The sequence below is a fragment of the Pleurodeles waltl genome, chromosome 2_2, assembly GCF_031143425.1.
Source record: "Pleurodeles waltl isolate 20211129_DDA chromosome 2_2, aPleWal1.hap1.20221129, whole genome shotgun sequence".
Lineage (NCBI taxonomy): Eukaryota > Metazoa > Chordata > Amphibia > Caudata > Salamandridae > Pleurodeles > Pleurodeles waltl.
Window position 1 is genome coordinate 686811266 of NC_090439.1, and position 20044 is coordinate 686831309.

Consider the following 20044-nt stretch of genomic DNA (forward strand, 5'->3'; position numbering starts at 1 on the left):
CAGTAACTGTGGCTCCAGGGGCTCCTAGTTACCAGCCATCTCAAAATGTGGGCTTATGTAAATAACCTAACATTTCTGTTTGAGCCTGCTGATACTAGGTATAATGCTATACTGTTTATAGTAAGAGGTTTGACACATAAAATAAATAGAAGATAAATAAAGCAGATCCAATTCAAGCAACTTAATATAAACAAAAATGGGAATAAATAGTAAATTAATAGTACATTGCTTCTCTGAAATCGCCAGCAACTCACCTAGGAAAGAATATCTTTAAGATGATCTACATTGGCATGTAGCACCTCAATCATTTGGGGCTAATGAAGAGGAGCCATGTGTACAATTTCCCATGTTATTTGCAAGTTAGATAGAAGCAAGCAACTTAAATATGCCTCTATAGATACCAAATGATAACAAGGATGTGTTCCACAAAGATGGAGACTAGGAGTGAGAGGACAGTCCAGAAGTGTTCACCAACACTAATGTTTATGCTCTATATCGGCTTCTGCTGTATCATTTTTTCTTATCCCAGTAACACCTCTGGTGATCCTTTTCAGTTGAAATGGATAGGCTGTGCTGTTAGGCGTGGATAACCCTTCCCTCTTTCCTATACCACTCTTCTGACCTTCATAGACATGTTCTTTAAAGTAAGTTTCAATCTTTCGACCTCTCCAAGTATCGAAGAGGAAGAAGGAAACAAACACAACATCAATGAATTTCTCCACTGCCATCACTCCGGCTTTCTAGGTCTTGCAGCCTGTCTCCTACAGTGCAAGGGATACAGCAGATGTTAAGAGAAAAAGAGGAATGAATAACTATATCATGATCTATAGCCACAAATAATTCCTTTGGCTCACTGCTGACATCTCTGGCAGTGTAGCTCTGGACATATTTAGAAGAGGACCTTCATATGAATTCAGATTGTATTGTTCACACAACTGATATCCCTGCACACACTTATCTGGTCTCCCTGTCACTTTACTTCAATTTAGGAATCATGTGGTGGGAATTCTGAGAGACCAAAGGCTACCTCCCCATCAGCAATTTAAAAAGAAGGGAGCAAGGAAAGATGGAAACCGTTTCTGGCTTTATTTCTGTCTCTAACCTAGTTAACCATGCATGCTTTCTTTTAATGGGTTTCAAATTTGCCATTTGGAATGTGAATATACTGTAATGTAAAACCAAGTGTTACACCTCTACTCTCTGTACATTTTAAGCCTCTAATATAGATGCATGTCTGTCTGGTCAGACTTGCTTATAGTGCTGGTTAGTTTGACACATCTAATAGTTTGCAGTGGAAATTTTGCCAGCACTTTTGACACCCAGCTTGATAAATCAACTCCTCCATGGAATATAGCTTATGTATATGTTCAATATATTTGTGACACAGGGTCCCTTCTAGCATTCATTCACTTTCTTTCAAAATTCACATTCGTTACACACTTTAATGGATTTATTTCCAGTTCTACCGCTAGTCTCACCACACTGTCGTTCTTCGATCACCCCAACATGTAAAAAGCGGTTAATCATTTAATCAACTGTGGCTACAAATGATTAATTTAATGCAGACAGAGATCAATACATTTTTACAGTCTGATGGTGAAGTCAAGTTTATTTTTTATGGGAAGATGTCACAATGATTGTTAAGGCCATTTGTGCAAGTTATAGTATCACATGAGACAGGGTTTCAAAGAAAAAGGAATCCATTTGGAATGACAACTGAAGATTAAACTAGCACATGGATCTGCAGACATTTTGAAATGCTAGGTCAATTGTTTTTTACCACTCACGAGTCTGAAGAGATACATAATAAACAAGCTCTCACAACCTCACATGTCAATTTCAAAACGGAGCAAACTAAATTGAACTTTGTTTAAGTCTACAACATTTAAAAAAAAGACACTAAGTTCAGACTCACTAGGTGTTTGCTATATTTGTATAGGATTTATCTGACCAGGTCTCCAATAACAGTAAGTCATCCTCTGCCTGCTACAGTCCTTTGAGACGGAGGATCATTCTTTGCATGTTACTAAACCATGCCAGCATACCTATGCACATTTCTGTGAAATAATGACTGAGTCTATTTGTCACAGTCTATGCAAGTGTTCACAGAGAATGCCAGGTTTAATCAACTTTGGACTGTGAGATACAGATATGTGCTTCTCTGAAGCCTGTAGCAAATATCGGTGTTATCTGACCTTCTGTGAGTAAAAATACTACTTCTGCTGTAATATTATGTTCTGGTCCATGGGAAGGCTAAGATCTAGTGTCTGAATCTGACACAATGTAGATATATGTGTTGAAGCTGGAAACGTGATTTCCCATAATGCACTGGTGGGGTCTACGGGAACATTTGGACCAAGAATCTGCCCTTTTCAACCTTGCAGGCACTGTAACTCAGCAGACAAAAACTATACCCGCAAAACATTTTACATATTAATTAACAACAGAATAGGTGCCTGCACCTTTTGCCCTTCCTGGTGTTGTAATCATGGAACTAGAAACCCCATGATGGACAGCACAACAGATTCTGTATTTTCAAAATCTGCTAGAGCAAAGCTGAGACAGCTCCCATTCAGACCTGGGGCTGGATAAAGGAGCTTCTGCCTCTACCTAACAGTATGTGCATAACTGGTTTGTTGCGAGAGTAAAAAGCAAATGCATTTTTAAGCACTATTCAGAACTCATCACTCAAATTTGCTTTATAAATACATAAGAAAACCAATGTTAGCCACACTTTATAAACTCTACATCTCTGAGTTAGCAGATATATACAATTAAGGTTTTGATTTCTTTACACAAGGGTCTACAGGTAGGGGCTGTAACATCAATCTCTTTAACTTTTTCAGGTTCTTCTCATCTTGCATCAGAATGTTTATCTTCTTCCGGAAAGTGCTGTCCATGAAGCAACCAGTTGCCCTAGAGTCTATTACAGCATAGATTTCAATAGGTCCCTTAAACTTTGTGATAAGTAAATTAGTCTAGAAGTGAGATTTCATACCTACAGATTAATTGTAGATATTTAACTAGACCTCTGCCTGTCCTTTAATGGCAAGCTTTCTTGTTTTTGCCAACAACACGGGACAGTTCTTTGCAAAAAAACATTTACTGATGATACCAACTGAATCAGCTCTAGGAAAACAGCTTTTTTTCTGACTTGCTAAAAGTGCATGATTGCAGTGTTCACTTTAAAACTGATAAAGCTTAAATTTTAGTGCTGCCCATCGTGTCACAAGAGTCATTAGGATTTGACAAGTTTGTTTGTGCAAGTAAAAGAGTGAAAAACTAACGTAGAAAGCTGCACTGACACACATTTTAAATGTGCAATTGCTTGTATTTCAAAGTTTGACTTAGGTGCCTCTTGAATTAAATCATGTTAGAAGAATCAAACATGTTAAAATGTAATTTAGCCTGTAGACTAACAGTGCATATAGAAACAATTTGGAATTTCTTGTGATTAATGAAAGATTAATGACTTTAAAAACATGTGCAAGTGAGAGAAATGCACCTCTCTGTTATACTTAATGTAATGCAGTAACACGTTTTTCCATTTATATGAAATGTACAACTCATATTAATGAAATATTATTAATGTTGAGTTTATAAGTTTGCATAGTATATTTGTTTTACTAAAACATATTAATTAAATGCATTTCGCATTTCTTCCTTGTGTTAGCAGACGTTAGGCCAACAGAGCTTGCATTTTGCAGTCATGTGAAAGTGTTGAATTATTTTTTCATAACATTAAGTCTTCTTTCAGACTTTGTTCCCATGAGAAGAAAAGTCCTCTTGTACTAGACCCACTGTTAAAAAATTGAAAAATGCATTCCTTTGTCTGTAAGAGAACGAACATTGCAGGAATATGGACTGACATTGTATACATTTGTTTCAAACCTGCTTTGAGTCACACGGAAAGGAAATGTTCCCATGACAGATCTAGATAAAGATATATGATTGTTTCAATTTGGAGTCATTCAACTACCCCTCATTGGTTGATACCTATTCGACATGACATGAACTTTTGGCAAATCAAGTTGATTAGTGTGATTTGAAAAACTGATGGACATGACGCTTGCAGATGCCTTGTTGATCCTAATGTCTTGCTGGTGAAGATTCCCTGAATGCTGTATCCCTTGGAGAGGTATCCTTCTCTCTGCCATTTGCCCTTACCCCTGAAATTCTCTTTTTAGACTTTTAGTGATCTTTTGTTTGCTTCTTCAGAAGACACATAACTGATCTTCTTACATGCTGATGCTTTAGCTTTTCACCTATCTTCTGCCAAACTAAGTTAGTGATCTGGAGTCCAAGATTATCTTTTATCAAATTATTTTTGTCCTGCATGTACTTTTTCTAGTTTGCCAGCAACTGTTCCTCCTCATACATGTATTTCCCTGATGCGGTTAACTGTAGGGCTGACCTATGCCCAGCCAAAGATTATTGACTCTGCTAAATTTGAGTTTACTAATAATTGTAAATTCTGAGCAGCAAGTAATAACTGTGTCTCAGATATTCTTATTGATGTTTTGCATTATTCCTCTTGTATGTCTGGTTTCATTAACGTTAACTTGCCTGAATTTATGTTGATGCCTTGGACAACCTTTGGTGATTATGTAAATTTATAACTTGGTTTTGTGCATTGTCTTCATGACTTTCAGTTTGTGGTTGTAATAAGTTTTTTATCATTATTTCCGATTGGACTTTTTCTTCCCTGGCCACATTGGTAATAGTGTTTAAATTGTATTGGGTGTTGTTGACATTTTGTTGATGGTTCACCACACTATTTTATGGGTCCTAAAGTCAGTCGACCTTGTTCCCTGGCCTTAGTTCTATTTCCTGTTTTCTACATGCATTGAGTAGGCACCCAGATTTCCTCTAGTGTCCCACTAGCCTCACTGCACAGTTCCAAGTAAGCAAACATTTATACAATAACTGGAAGTATATAGTAAGGGAGTAAGAAAGTGTGATAGCCAAACATACCAATTAACTGGAAAAAAAATGTTGATGGACAATGAGTTATAAGCATGGGTTTTGTTATCCTTACTCAGATTCCACGAGGTCATGCTGTGCATTCTTTTTATTTACCTTATTGGTACTACCCGCGCTCCTGCTGTTTCCAGAGTTTTTATATACGAGGCAGCAATGTAAGATTTTCCATAATGATAGAGATGACCAAAGTGTGTTTCTTGGGCTAATACTCCTGAAATAGATGGAAAACAAATTATGAAGTACGATTCAACAGCTTACTGAAGCAACTGATGAGTGATACAATTAGCTGAGTACAGAGGGGTCTCCTGTATATGTCAATGACATTTTTGTGCAGTCCCACAAATAAGAGGAAGAAACGTAAAAATAGGGTCTGGGTACCCTAGACATAGTCAATTGCACAGACATCAAACTGCATAGAGGGTGCATAAAATTATAGCATAATCAGCTCTCCATCACTTGTCGGGTGATGTTAGCACATACCTATTAGCTCTTTTGTGATCAGCATGCCCTGTAATAGGCTCAATTTGCTACCACTAAAAACAAATCCATAGATTTTCTTAAATTATAAAAACATTATAGATTATTCAAGGAGCCATGCAAGTATTACACATTTTTAGGAAAGTGTACACATTTTATAATGGAAAATAGCCCTGTGGAGCATTCAATGTGAATTAAGAAGTAGAAATTACATAAACAGCGTGCAAAGTTATGTATGCTGAAGATCCATCCATTCAATTCTCTTGTTAGTTTCAAACACGAGCCAAAAATGTAAATGAACTGTCAGTTTCCAAACTGATTTAAGTGTTATTTTTATGCAATTGTTTAAATGTTAAGGGCAAGTATTAAACTAATAGCAATAATATGTGCAAAATTTTCTTCCGTGCAGAACAGAAAAAAATACATTTGGATCAAAGATGAGAGTCCAGTCATATATAGAAAATAAGTAATAGATGGAAACCATTGTGTGTCACTGACATTTTTCCTTGTCGAGATTTTGCCAAAGATTAACCCAAACAGAACTTGAATACAATGTTGACTTATTATTCCATTTTAGTGGCAATACATTGTACGACATTAAATTTTACTTATTGCTTAAAAATACATAAACATCTATGAGACCTCTCTACCCAGGGTCTTAGAGCTGTCAGGAGTGTTGGATAATTTGTACGTGGGAACTGTCGTTCACCCATGGCTCACGGCCTCAGGTATGAATGCACTCTAACTGGATAACCAAGCTACTCCCTTTGTAAGCTTGACTCTCCACAGTTAGCAGTGGAGGACTAAACACCAAAGGCAGACCCAGCAACTTGTGTCCTACTAACCCTCAGATTGTCAGAGCTTGCGTTCTTAGCAAGAAAACCGACAACTGCAACGTTTTATAGGTTTCTCTCCTCATTAATAAATAATTCCTTCGCATTTTAACAGACATTTTCCCAAATGTACTGACGAAAATATTTTCATTTACTAAGACCTTGACCATAGGTCTGGCGTCACTGTGAGTGAGACAGACGAACAGTATTGTAAACAGTGAGAAAATTGAGGCAGAGGGAAATTCAGTAAGGGTGCAGATTGGTCAAATTGAGAGTCGCAGATCCAAAAGCACATTTGCTAATTTCAGTCTACTAATTAAATTACTAGCTTTATCACATTCCCAGTAAGGAACTGACATCAATTCACAACCTTCAACATTACATGCACATATACAGTTTCTCCAGAAAAGCATCCTTTCAAGTACTTCATGAAGTGTACAATGTTTGTGTCAGGCTAAGGACTGTGTTTATATTGTAGTACAACTGTTTGACACAGCATGTAATATAAGGGTTGTTCCGTCATGCCTTGTTTTACACAAGACTATTTGAACTCTTATCAGTATATTATTTCTAGGTTTCTTTGTTTCCGCCTAAGTGTAATGCAATGGACTTTATAAATTACATTTTTTGCCTTGTTTGCTGTAGTGAGCTAGATATACTTGTTTATGTTCTCAAGCCATATTAATATTTTTAGGTATGTTCGTTGGACGTTTTGCATTTGCCTGTGTCTCATCCTCCTTATCCTATTTGGTCGACTTGAGGCTATTCCATATGCTCCTTTTGATCTACAAGAAAACAATGAATGGCTTATAATTGTCTTATTACACAGATACTATTTTGGCATTTTAATCAGTTCATCTTGGCCGAATGCGTTCACATTACATGAGAACTGTAAATAGATGACAACTTGACTACAGATTGAGTTTTGAATAATTTTCGACATCTGTGACTGAAATGTACATGTTGTGTTAGCAAGCCACAAGCTGCCATGCTTTTTGGTGGAGGATTTGTGTTAGTTGCGCACCACACTGATGGTAAAATATAGACACATTATTTTAGTTCAGTTCTGTGACAGATATTTTATATTTGTTTTTAAATTAACAATGGGACATGTTTCCAGAACTGGGGCACTGTCAGAGATGCAAAGAAGAAAGCAATGATAATCTTATATGAAGGCCTGCTTCGTCTCTACCCAGAAGGCACCAAAGGTAGGCAACAACTAACATGCAAATTCTGAAAGCCTGTCACAAACCTTCGTACCCCAAAATTAGTTACAAAATAATGGCACAAGTCCTAAGAAATAAGATGAGGTACTATTTAGCATAAGAAATGCACAGTGCAATTATCAACTCCGTACTTTAAGGCTAATTAATGTATTTTACAATTGTTCATAGCTTACAGTTCACACTCACTGTTTGAAACTGAATCCTCACAAATCTCAGCTCCTGCTTCTAACTTGCAAATCCAGTCACAAGATTGACCCCTCCCTGATCTTGGGAGTAACTGAATTCGGATTTGTCCCAGCACAGAACGCATTTGTCAAATTTCCAGGATTACTGACTCCTAACTTACTTTGCCTCATCATGTAAGCAAACGACCCACATCCATACATGCCAACATTTTAGAAGAGAAAAGAGGGAGATTTCTAGAAAAACAATCCGGAAAAGGGAGTTCCCCCATTGACTTCTATTGTGGCCTGAATTGGGTTACTGTTATGTATGGGATTTGCAAGTATGATGCTGCAGGATCAGATATTAGATATGGAAATGTAAAGTTTTTTCCTTATGCAAATGCTGTAAACTGGCCTGCAGGAGCAGGTTATTAGCACTGCATACTCATAGATACCCAAGACCAGGCCCTGTCAGCTGAAGCCCAGAAAGGAATCAGGTTTTTACATGCAAGAATTGTGAGGTGGAGACTAGGCTTGAAATCGGTAGTCTCCTGTCTGAATAGGGAGGGTTGGCATGTATGCACATCCCTTCATTAAAGAAAGAATGCCATTAGCTCTGATTAGAAGCAAGTGTCCAGTTCAAATGATGTTGTCTAACTTACAAAGCACTTCTCCTGGGCACACCCAGTTCCCTAACGGACGCACTGGCCACCTCAGGAGGCTCAAGACAATCAAGAAGTAAGAATTTCCATCCTCAAAACCAGGAAAATTCACAATTTACATGAAACTGTCCTTTTCCAGTTCGCCTGCTAACTCCTGGAACTCTCTAAAACAGCACACACCCACTTTCATCATAGCAACATGTTCATAATCCTCAATTTAGCCCAGGAAATGTTCAATTTGCAGATCGAGGAATATATACTAGCAAATCTTAGTTTATGACACATAGTAGTATATTTCACCTTTTTTTTTTACAAACTCAGGCCCTCATTACGAGTGTGGCGGTCTTTTCGGAAAACTGCCGTAGTGGCGGCCTCCAAAATACCGCCAGTGATGGCAGTATCCCAACCACCGTATTACAAGTCACAAACTGAAGACCACCCAAAAACAGCCACAATTCCGACACCGCCAGGCTGTCCGAGGGCAGGAGAGAGGCGGTCCCACCACCAGCCCCACCACGCTGACAACATCCTGCACTCCATATAACGACCCACAAATCAGCACAGCGGTCTTTGCACAGTGGAAAACCACTGGTGGTGTGAACTGCTGCGGTTGAAATATCACCTCCACCAGAACCCAACCCCACATTGGACAGTATGAATTCCCCCCATTTGACACACATACCCAGACTACACACACACCCGCCACAATAAAGTACACCCCCACACAACCCACAATCCTTTGTAACTACAACCACAGACAGACAGCGAGGACCCACAAACCTGTCACTTACCACTGATACACCATAGGCACAGATACACTTCACACGCAGCACACACCACACAACTGCACCATCAACACATCATATCACAACTGCACAGAAACACCACAACACACCAGAACACCAAACTAAGCACCCCCACCACCCCATCAAGCCCCAAACACCCCACCCTTGCACACAAAAGCTCCACCAAACCACTTCACTACCACCATGTCCCCTCAAAAGCACACACGATTCACAGACTAAGAGTTGAGGGTCATGGATGATCACATTTTCAGGGTAGAGCCACAGCTACTGGGAGCACACATCCAGCAAACATCCATAGCCAGGAAAATTCACCTATAACAGATGATAATTCACAGGGTCAACTCAGTGGGCACCCATCCACATACAAGGGAGGACATCAGTAAGAGTTGGAACGACCTACGGGGAAAGGTGCGTTCCATGGCTTCACAACACCAGATTGCCATCAACAAGACTGGCGGTAGATCCCCACCGCCTCCCCCAGAGTTCACATCGTGGGAGGAGGTGATCTTGAACATCATGCATCCAGAGGGCCTGACTGGAATAACCGGAGGACTGGACTCTGGTAAGTCACTAACACTCCCATGTCACCAACGACTCCTGGACAGCATGGGTCCCCACCACCCTATCACTCCTCAATTCACCCCATCTCACACTTGCCACCCCACCCGCAATCACCTGATGCCCCTCCCCTGCATGCCACACCCCCGACTCCCACTATCCCCACACAGTCCCTCCCTAGTGCACGGATAGAACTCACAAAGGTAAACACCACAACTCCCACAATGCATCACTCCCTACACATGAAAAGATGCAATTCCCACCTCACAGTGGAATACCTGCACGTAAAACCATTGCACATGCTGCACATACTGGATGTTTCAACTGTGTACTACTACATGGCAATGACAGCAGTGCTATCCACTACCCTCAAGGGAACATGGAAACAATGTCATAATCCATCTCACACAATGTCTGCAGTGCTGCATCTGTCACTGCCATCACTGGGAAGCAGGTCAAGCCACTGTATGCATCGGACTACGAAACTAACAAGTACACCTTCACAATGTAACTCTCTCCCTCTCCATCCACAAGCACCCCTGCCACTGCCAACCTACAGAGGGTGCCAGAGACAGACAGCCCTCCACAGGATGAAGGCCCTAGTAGATGTCCGGATATTGACTGCTTACCTGGCCCATCTAGGACAACTGGTCAGTCCACCACCACCAGCCCCACCCTGCCCACATCTAAGTCCCACACCCCAGTGGCAACAACAGTACAACCAACACCCCCTCCCCAAACCTGAGTTCCAAGGACTGTACAGTAAGCAGTGTGACCCACAGTACAGGGACCAGAGTCAACCCCTCACACCCAAGACGATGAAGGTCCTGGTGTAACTGGGAGTGGGAACACTGTGCCAGGGGCAGAGGCAGTGGGAGGGAACCTGTGGGCCAAAGGATGGGGCCCCCATGGGAAAAGACTGGCCAGGAGGCCATCTCCCAAGTACTGGGAGCATACCAGCAATACCAGTACAAGATGAGCCAGATCCTCTCAACCTTGCAGGAGAACCAGCGACTGTAGAGGGAATACCACCATGAGGCCATGCAGCAGTGACAGGCTCACAATGCCACCCTGGCCTCCATTGCAGGGGTGCTGAAGCAACTTACTACCATGCTGCATATGTCCTCCAGCCACCAGCAGGCCCCTTCCACTATCCACATGCCAACTGAGCTATCCACTTCTGCAGTAGCTGGTGGAATGAAGGCCCTGTCAGAGGACCTGGAGACCACCATCACCCCTTCCTTTGTAGCTGAGGAACCCCCACGCAAAAGAGGTTGTCCATCCAGACATCCTGCAAAACCTGATGCGAAGACCAAAACCACTGCCAGGAAGTGACCCTTTTCTGAACATTCTCCCGTTTGTGCCACTGAGACACACTATTGACTGTCTACTGTCATATCTCCATTTACCCATGGCCCTTTGGATACTGGACCTGTACTACCTACAGGTGGTCCATCTACTCTGATGATTTTACCCACCATGGCCCCACTCATCACCCTCTGCACTTGTGAATCACGATAAACACCATTGAGATCAGCTACTGCTTACCTGTCTTTATTGTAACAAGTAAGATTTTCTGTTGTACAATATGTCATTACAGTTAATCCACTGACCATTAAAAGCCTGGAAGGTGGACAGAATGGGGAGCAATGTGCAGTAAGTAGGACAGTAGAACAGACATATTCTGAAATCATGTGTTAAGGGAGCCACCAGTCAAGCCAGGAACCAGAGTTGCACCATCCACCAGACCTGCAAATATACCAAAACAGGTGCAATCATCATGATAAGAGTCAATGTTGCCCACTCAACACACATGCAGTACATTGTCGACCTCCCTAGTGTGAATTGGTACTTGGAATGTTAACACATATTACCATGCCAGACCCACTTTTTCCAGACATGCATTCCCAATGGTCCATCCCTCAGAGTCCTATTGAAGTTGACATAGCAGTACAGTGAACATACAACATGCCCAAGTCTTTGCAGATGTGATGCTAGACAACAGCATAGTAAAATAGCTCTGACATTAGAACAGTAACACCTCCCCTGATAGCCAACATGTTTTCCACCAAACGTACACAAAGGAATAGCTGCACTTAACACCTCCACTGATGGCACACACCAGGAGGAGCAATGTCACAAGGCAGACAGCAGTTCAGTTCACATACTCCACACTTAACACATACCTGTATTTCATTTGAAGTATTATTGGATCAACTTTGTTCTAGAGTCAGCTGCATCCTGATCACCCGCCTCCTCATCACTATCTATGTCACCATCATCAGGAACTGGTCCAGCTGCCACCTCTTCAATATCCAGTAATGGGATGTGACGACTCAGGGCCAGACTGTGTAGCATGCAGCAGGCAACAACGATCCAGCAGACTTTTAGTCGTCTGTAGAGGAGGGCACCTCCTGAGACATGTAGACACCGGAATCTAACCTTCGGTAGCCCAAAGGTCCTCTTGATGACATGCCTCGTCCTGCCATGGTTATCATTAAAACGGTGTTCCCCATCTGTGGTTGGGTATCTCACTGGTGTCAGCAGCCATGGTAGGTTAGGATAGCCAGAGTCACATGTGTGCACAAAGGTTTGACCCATCACAGTACCAGTAGAGACACAGGGCAGATTGTGAAGAGTGGTGAGATAACAGATGCACACATACTATTGGATACATACCAATGATCCAGGCCCTCCCTCGATGTTGTTGTGCCATCATGTGTGGGACATTACTGTTCCTCAGAATGTAGATGTCATGCACAGAAGAAGGAAACGTGGCCGCCACCTGGGAGATATACTGGTCAGCGAGACACTCCACCTGGACATTGATGGAGTAAAGGTTTTCCTGTTCCTGTACACTTGTTCATTGGCCCTGGGAGAAACCAAAGCAATGTGTATGCCATCTATGGCCCCTATCACATGAGGGATGTGTAACATATCATAGAAGTCAGCTTTAACAGTGGACTAATCCGTACCTTGGGGGAACCTGATGTAGCTGTCCAGATGTTTGAGTAAAGCACACAGTACATCCTTCAACACAAGACTGAACATGGGCTGCCAAGCCCACTGTAATTTGGAACGAGCCTGAGGCAAGGAAGTGTAGCACAGACAACACCTGTACTGTTGGAGGGATGGCATAAGGATTACATATGGCAGCCAAGCAATCCGGCTCCAACTCAGTACACAGTTCCATGATGATCTGACAGTTCAGACAATAGGTCTGGATGATGTGTCTCTTTTCCAGGGTAGCAAGGTCAACTAGGGTTCGGGACACTGGTGCATGTCTTATTCTCACATTGCACGGTATCTAGGAATAGGAGAGAGGAATAGCCACAAGTTGATGTCGACAGTTCACAAGCCATCGAACACTATACATGTAGCACACAAGAGTACTGTGGACATAACGCTGACGCACACTGAATCCATTTGGGCATGTAGACTCACTGTGTATGCCATTGTTAATGACAGTTGCAGCCCCAGACAGACAGCTTGGCACACACAAAGCATTTGGCACTTCCATGTAACAACACCCTATTCCCACAGGTAATAAGATGTATGTGACATTTGAACATATAGATATGATTACCCCGTCTATGAGCTAGCAAGTGACTGCACACATCATAGTTATCAGCACCTCTAACTACAATATCCATGAATGTTGCACGTGTGAACCTTGCTTTGATGTATGAACATAGTCAATCTATGCACGTCACTCAAAATCATCCATGACGCACTTATCATTCACCTACAATACTCTAACTACATGTAAAATGGCAGCCGTCTGTCCTGCAAGTTCAGGACAGATAGAAGTGACCTAATTCTGCTGGCATTAGTAGTCATGGCGGTAGTCGGTCTCAACCGGCGTGCACCTCCTCATTGGCTAGCATTGTTGCCCAAGGGAGACTGGAGCCAATGATTATCACTGCTGGCGGTAACGGTCATGTACACGGTAGCGTAACCGCCATTTTCTGTTGCATAGCCCACTTGACTCCTGACCTCCACTGCGAGCGCTGCTGTGTACTGTCTCTGGGAACCATAATGGCATGTCCTGCAGGAGATAGGACCCCTGCCTTCACCCAGGAGGAGCTGGAGAAGCTAGTTGACGGGGTCCTACCCTGTATGGACAGTTGTATGGGGCACCAGCGCAGCAGGTGAGTCCAATGTTTCTGTCCTGTCTGATAGTGATGTGTGTGGGGTTGAAAGGATTTGAGATGACGCACACAGAGGGGATGCATGTAGATGGCAAAGGAGTTGGTGCGTTAGTGCCGTGAAGACACATTTGTGTGGTCATGAGATATGTCTGATGTGTGAAGTCCACTGGTGTTGCTGTGATGCCACTCTACTTGACTTTCTCCTTCTGTTTGTGTCACCCATGGAGGTCAGTGCCCATCAGAAGAAGGGGGATTTGGCATGCATTTGGCAAGCGTGTGCAGGTCCATGCCCGGTGGAGCACCCACTGCAGAAAGCAGTGGGAAGACCTGAGATGCTGGGCCCGCAAGACCACTGAGGCCCAGAAGGGGCCATCCTCCCAACGAGGGAGGGGAGCCCGTCGGACCCTAACCCCCGGGACCCTTACCCCCCATAAATGGCCCACATTTTGGCAGTGGCCTACCCTGAGGTGGATGGGCGCCTGAGGGAAGCATAGCATCCACAATGGGGTAGGTACACACTCACACCTCACTAATGGTAGGCATGTATGGGTTTGGGTACCCTACTAGTTCGAAGATGTAGTGTAGATCATTGGTAGTTGCACATTGGCTATGGGTATAAGCCACCCTGGTAGGATCTGTCTTGATTATGTGTGCCAATATCATGCACACAATGACTCATGAGGGGATTTACTTCCATGTTTGAGTTTGTCTGGGGACATTTCACATCTTTTTAGTGACCAGCTCCTTTCATCAGCATACCTGAGGTCACTGCCATCAGTAATAGTCTGCCACTATAACACAGGTAATTGGAAAGTTCTCAATCACTGCCTTAAACTGTAAGTGTACATGGCTGCGGGGGGCAAGATTTTACTGGCCACATTGTTTATGGATTTGTTGGCATGCTACCTTGCCATGCAGGAAATGGCTGAGTAAGGGTTGCAGAATATGTCTATGTAAATAGCCATGGGATTGTGCCAAGTACTGTGCATTATATGACCCTTCACTAAGTTAAAGAGTGCCAATGTTCCCACATTAGTAGGTTTTGACTGCATAGCTTTTGTTTCTCCTATGGTTTCACACAGTTGTGCATGTCAATGTAAAGGCATGCAATGCCATGGCATACCAGCAGAATATGAGGTTGTTACTCTGTGTGAATGATGGGTAGGTATTGACCCATTGCACCCTTTCTTTCTCTCCAACCCTCAATCCCTCCCCTCCTCTGTCTTTGTGTGCATCAGCATCATGAGGAGAAAGAGAAGGGGCTCCGGCGAGTGGGGAAGCTGCAGCCCATGGGACCCAGGAGGCTGAGGGGACGGGTGGTACGGAGGGCAAGGGGAGTGCCACGGGGGGAGATCAGATCTACAACATCCTCTTTGGATTCTTCCTCCGATGAACGCTCCCTGGCAGTGGTGGACCGATCTGTGACCAGCCCAGCCAGCACCATCCTTTTCCGTCAACCCCCCCTCCCTGTAGCTCCCCACCCAGCTGCCTTTGCCCGCTCACCCAGGAGGGTGTGTGTCTCCTTCGCTGCAGGCACCTCTGCCCCTGCCCCAGTCAGCCCTGCTGCCTTCAATGAGGAAGCTACTTACCTCCTGAGGGCCATCTCCTTGGGCCAGTCAACCATTGTGAATGACATGCTAGTCGAATGCCTACCTGGAAGGCATTCACAGTGACCCAGGCTGCCCTGAAGAGATCCTTTCAGGCTCTGGCCTCCTCGTTGATGGCAGCCAGTCTCCCATCGTCTTTCATCCCCCCCTCCAGCTACCTGTGCCCAATTCCACACCTCCCTCCCCACACCCATCCAGAGCACACAGTCAGACCACCAGTCATCCACTTCAACAGACATGGTTTCCAAAGACAAACACAGGCACCACAAGTCCCACCACGGCCATGCACATAAACCACAGACACATGCAGACACAACCACATCCACTCCCTACACAGACTCCCCCACCACCTCCTCCCTCACAGACACTACACCACTCAAACCTGCTATCATATCTATACTCCCAGATCCAGCCACAAGTCCCCTCATGCCCACCGTCACCACAATAGCAGACCTCCATACATCCACCCCATACACAACATGCATACTCACCATGACTACCAACACCCCCACATGCAGCACACCCACCTTAACAGCAAACACCACCCCAACAGACACTCACACATTCACCCTGTCATCTCCAAGAATCCAACCCCTCCTCCCAGTACACCTAAACGCCTGCACTCACCCACCCAACAGATACCAAGTACACACATGGCATCCACCCAAGCACCAGCACCCAAGGCACATACACACGTCTCAAACACTCCCTCCACCCCCAAATGTTTTTCCCATGACCGCACTTGCATCCTAAAAAAAAAAAAGATTCCTTTCTGAGTTTGCCCTGTTGCCTCCAACTGATTCAGTCCCTGTTTTACCCAAGCACCCTGATACCTTCCCCAAGCCCCACCCTTTCAACTCCCAGTCCTCCCTTGGGCCCCTTGTACTGCCCATGGCCCTCCCCCAGCACAGACTTTAAGCCCCACCAAAACAAAGGTCACCCCTCCCAAAACCAAGGGCCCTCTACCAAAGGCAAAACTAAGGGCATCCTCCCTCCCCAAACCCAAAACAAAGGACCCCCTCCCAAACCAAAGCCCCCACCTCACCCCTGAGGTGCCTGCCTGCCCAACTGATGACCCTGCCATGTGGAGGCCACTTTGCATTCAGGAGTCAAGTTGGGCGAAGAGACATTGCCCAGTGTGGTTGGGGCATTATGAACAATTAGACTGGCCAGTAGGTCCATGTTGTACATAGTTTTTTTGGACAGCATAGTATATATATTTATTATATCTGCACCAGTGAACCATTGGTGTCGAGGGTTACAAACCCTTGCCTTTCCTGCCACAAGTATATGTTGTATAAGTGCGATTTGGTGTATGTCTTCTGTGTATGTGATGGTTTTGTGTAGCAGGATGAGTTGTGTTGGTGTTGAGTGGCATTGCGTGGTAGTTGTGTGTGTGTTGTGATGCATCTGTGATGTACTTTGTGTGTTGGCTGGACATGGCGTGTGAGCAGACACGTTGTTTGGCAGTGTTATTGTTTGTATTGGTTGTGTGCTGTTGTTTTAGGTGTTGCTGCCATTATGTATTTTGCCATGGAGATGTGCAGTGTACCTCTCTGCCAATGCGTTAGTGTGGTTACGATGGTGTTGTCGTTGTGTGACTCAGTGGTATTGTGTGTTGATGTATTTGACAGTGTGTGTGTGCAGTGTGGTGTGTGTAAAGCACGTTTATGTTGGCCATGGTAGGTGCTGTGTGTGTGTGTGTGTGTGTGTGTGTGTGTGTGTGTGTGTGTGTGCTAGACCTAACAGCCTTAGGGTGGTCACCCCTAACTTTTTGCCTGCCTCCCTCCACTTTTGAGATATGTTTTTGTTGGTTTTTAGACTCTGCACACTTTACCACTGCTAACCAGTGCTAAAGTGCGGGGGCGCGGCCAAGATGGCGACCGGAGCAGCAGCATAATCTGCAGCTCCGATCCTGGCCCTGTAAAATCTCCTGAAATATAAGTGTTCCCCAATCTTTCTCGGTGGATCGCATATCTCCCCACCGTCCCGGTGCGTCGGAGGGGGCCAGGGAGACTACGACCCGAGCGGAGGCCCAGGCGGACAGGATGGCAGTGAACGAGGCCTGATCCGAGCAGATTATAGGCGGAGCCGGTGGTGCAGAGGGCAGGCTCCGCGCATAGAGGAGCGGGCCCTGAACGACGGGACACCGGCCGACTGCTTTGTGTCGCACCGACTCCCGATGTGATTCCTCGATCCGAGGCAGATCCTGAGTGGAGTAATAAGACAGGCCGAGAGTGGCGAGAGAAGTGTGCGGTGAGGCGCAGCGGACTGCTAGGTGGCATGCATCGGGCCGCAGCTCGTGGCTCGCAGCGCAGTGGGCGCGGGCCTTGGATCTACCACTTACACTGATCCTAGGCAGGGATTGTGCATTTTCCTGCCGACCAGGTGCATCCAAGGAACCCCGGGAGGACGCGACCTGAGCGGAGGTGCTGCCGGGCCAGTGGGCGGTGAGCGAGGCCTGAGCCGGGCGGACTGGATGCGGAGCCCATGGTGTGGAGGGTAGGTGCCACGGGAAGGGGAGCGGGCCCGGTCCGATTGGGACACTTACCGGCTGCCTGCTGCCGCTCCAGCTCCCTGTTGCGACCCAACGATCTGGGCTGGATCCTGGGTGGAGTGCTGAGGCGGGCTGAGAGCGGCAAAGGAGGTGTGCTGGGGGCCGTGGCGGGCTGTTCGACGGCATACACCGGACCGCAATGTGGCGCGCTGCATGGAGGACTGGACTCCCCGCATTCACTCTTGGCAGAGATCGCCGTACATGGGCCTATGGGCCATGAGGCACACAGGGAAAGCGCTACAACACTTCTACGCATTACAGATCAACTGGTCGGCGCGTTGCCCGGAGAGGAGATTGGAGTGCAGGGGGCCCCCGGCATTTGGCTCTGAGTCTGCCCCTGTCACCTACCGGTACATCATCTGATCAAAGTGATATGGTCCAGAACACCAGACATTGTATTTCTTCTCGGTGTGACAGACTGTCCCATATATTCCTGAGTGCATACTGGCCGCCGTGCACTGAGCAGTAGTTGTGCGGGAGCATGCATGGAAGTAAATACACGAATATCAACTGTACCTGTGAGTACGTAAACATATAATCCTAAACACTGCATGACCTCCTTTTTCGTAAGCGCTGACTAAATGGGCAAGCCAAAAATGGCGAAAGCACCTTCTGGGGCCAAAAGCATCCCAGATCCCCCAGCTATGGACCAAGACCCTACCGCACAAGCGTTACGGCAGATGGAAATTACGCTACGCAATCATACTTCACAATTCGAGAAGGTCCTGCAGGCCTATTGTTGAAACCAGAACTACTCTAGAGGTAAAGATTGGTGCAGTGGTGGTAGATGTCAGGCTACTTAGAGCGGATCAACGAGCAATGGCAGACCGAGTCTCTGAGACGCAAAAGGACATAGGCGGATTAACACCAATGGTGCAGGCACTGCAAGAACAAGTGCAACGCTTATCGTCAGAGATGGACGGACTGAAGAGCAGAGCAGAGGATGCCGAAGGTAGATAAAGGCGAAATAATATCAGACTGGTGGGGTTCCCAGAGCGGGCTGAGGGCCCCAGTGTCTAACTGTTCATGGAGAACTGGCTCGCAGACACTGTGCTTCGAGACGACATCCCTAAATTATTTTCGATTGAACGTGCTCACAGGGTCCCAAACAGAGCACCACCACCTGGAGCATATCCCCGCCCTATAATAGCCAGGTTACTTAATTACCGGGACAGAGACCTCATACTACAGCTGTTTCCCAAGCAAGGCCCACAGCATTTTGAAAACACATCAATCACTGCATATCCAGACTTCACGGCAGAAGTCCAAAAGACACGTAGCTCTTTCCACCAGATAAAAAATCGCCTTTGGGAACACCACATCACATATGCGCTACTGTTCCCTGCTAAACTGCGTGTTCAAGATGGACCTAAAGTGCACATCTTCACCTCCCCAGAGGACGCATGGACCTGGCTGCACGCCAAGGGCCTTGCCCACCCTGCGCAGCAGGAAAACTCAGTAGAAGGTCAAATATCCCCCAAAGAGAAACGAAGACGATGATCATGCACGGGGACTAAGCTATCTGTGTAGCAGGTGGCAGAGGAGCACTCCCGGCTTCTGCAAGAAACAACACGCTTCGTGGCGGACCCGCTAGCAGAGACGTTGGAAGTAGGAAACTCCAACCAGGAACACGAAACTCATTCTGACTCTGTAGACTCACATATGGGTCCGCTTCTCACTCCATGTTCGGCGGACGACATTTGATACATATCCTGATACGGTCAGCAGCCTGGGCTAGGGACGCCTGGGATTTTCATAGACTTGCCCGAATTACCATGGGCGGCCGGACGGAAGAACGGAGGAGCTAATGTACTATATGGTTTGGAACCGTGCTATGCGACGCGCCTCGCAGTGGATGGAGTAAGTTCATCCACTGGGCTAGGAGCAGACACTCCTGAAACTGGTTTACAACCTCTACGCCCGCTCCATATGGACCGGTTCGACCCTATACCTGCTCATAGTAGCGGGCACTGTTTTGATGTTTGCACATTTAGTGCTATTAGTTATCAGTTTTATTGTT

At 45.4% G+C, this 20044-nt stretch overlaps 1 protein-coding gene across 2 annotated transcripts in view; it reads right to left on the minus strand.

Moving 5' to 3' along the window:
- GGH (gamma-glutamyl hydrolase) overlaps positions 1 to 20044 on the minus strand; it is a 168688-nt gene that overhangs the window by 128509 nt on the left and 20135 nt on the right. For both annotated transcript variants that reach the window (XM_069220248.1, XM_069220247.1), the window contains exon 2: positions 5080 to 5194. In XM_069220248.1, coding sequence (XP_069076349.1) covers positions 5080 to 5194 — 115 coding nt within the window. The remainder of the gene's footprint in view (positions 1 to 5079; positions 5195 to 20044) is intronic.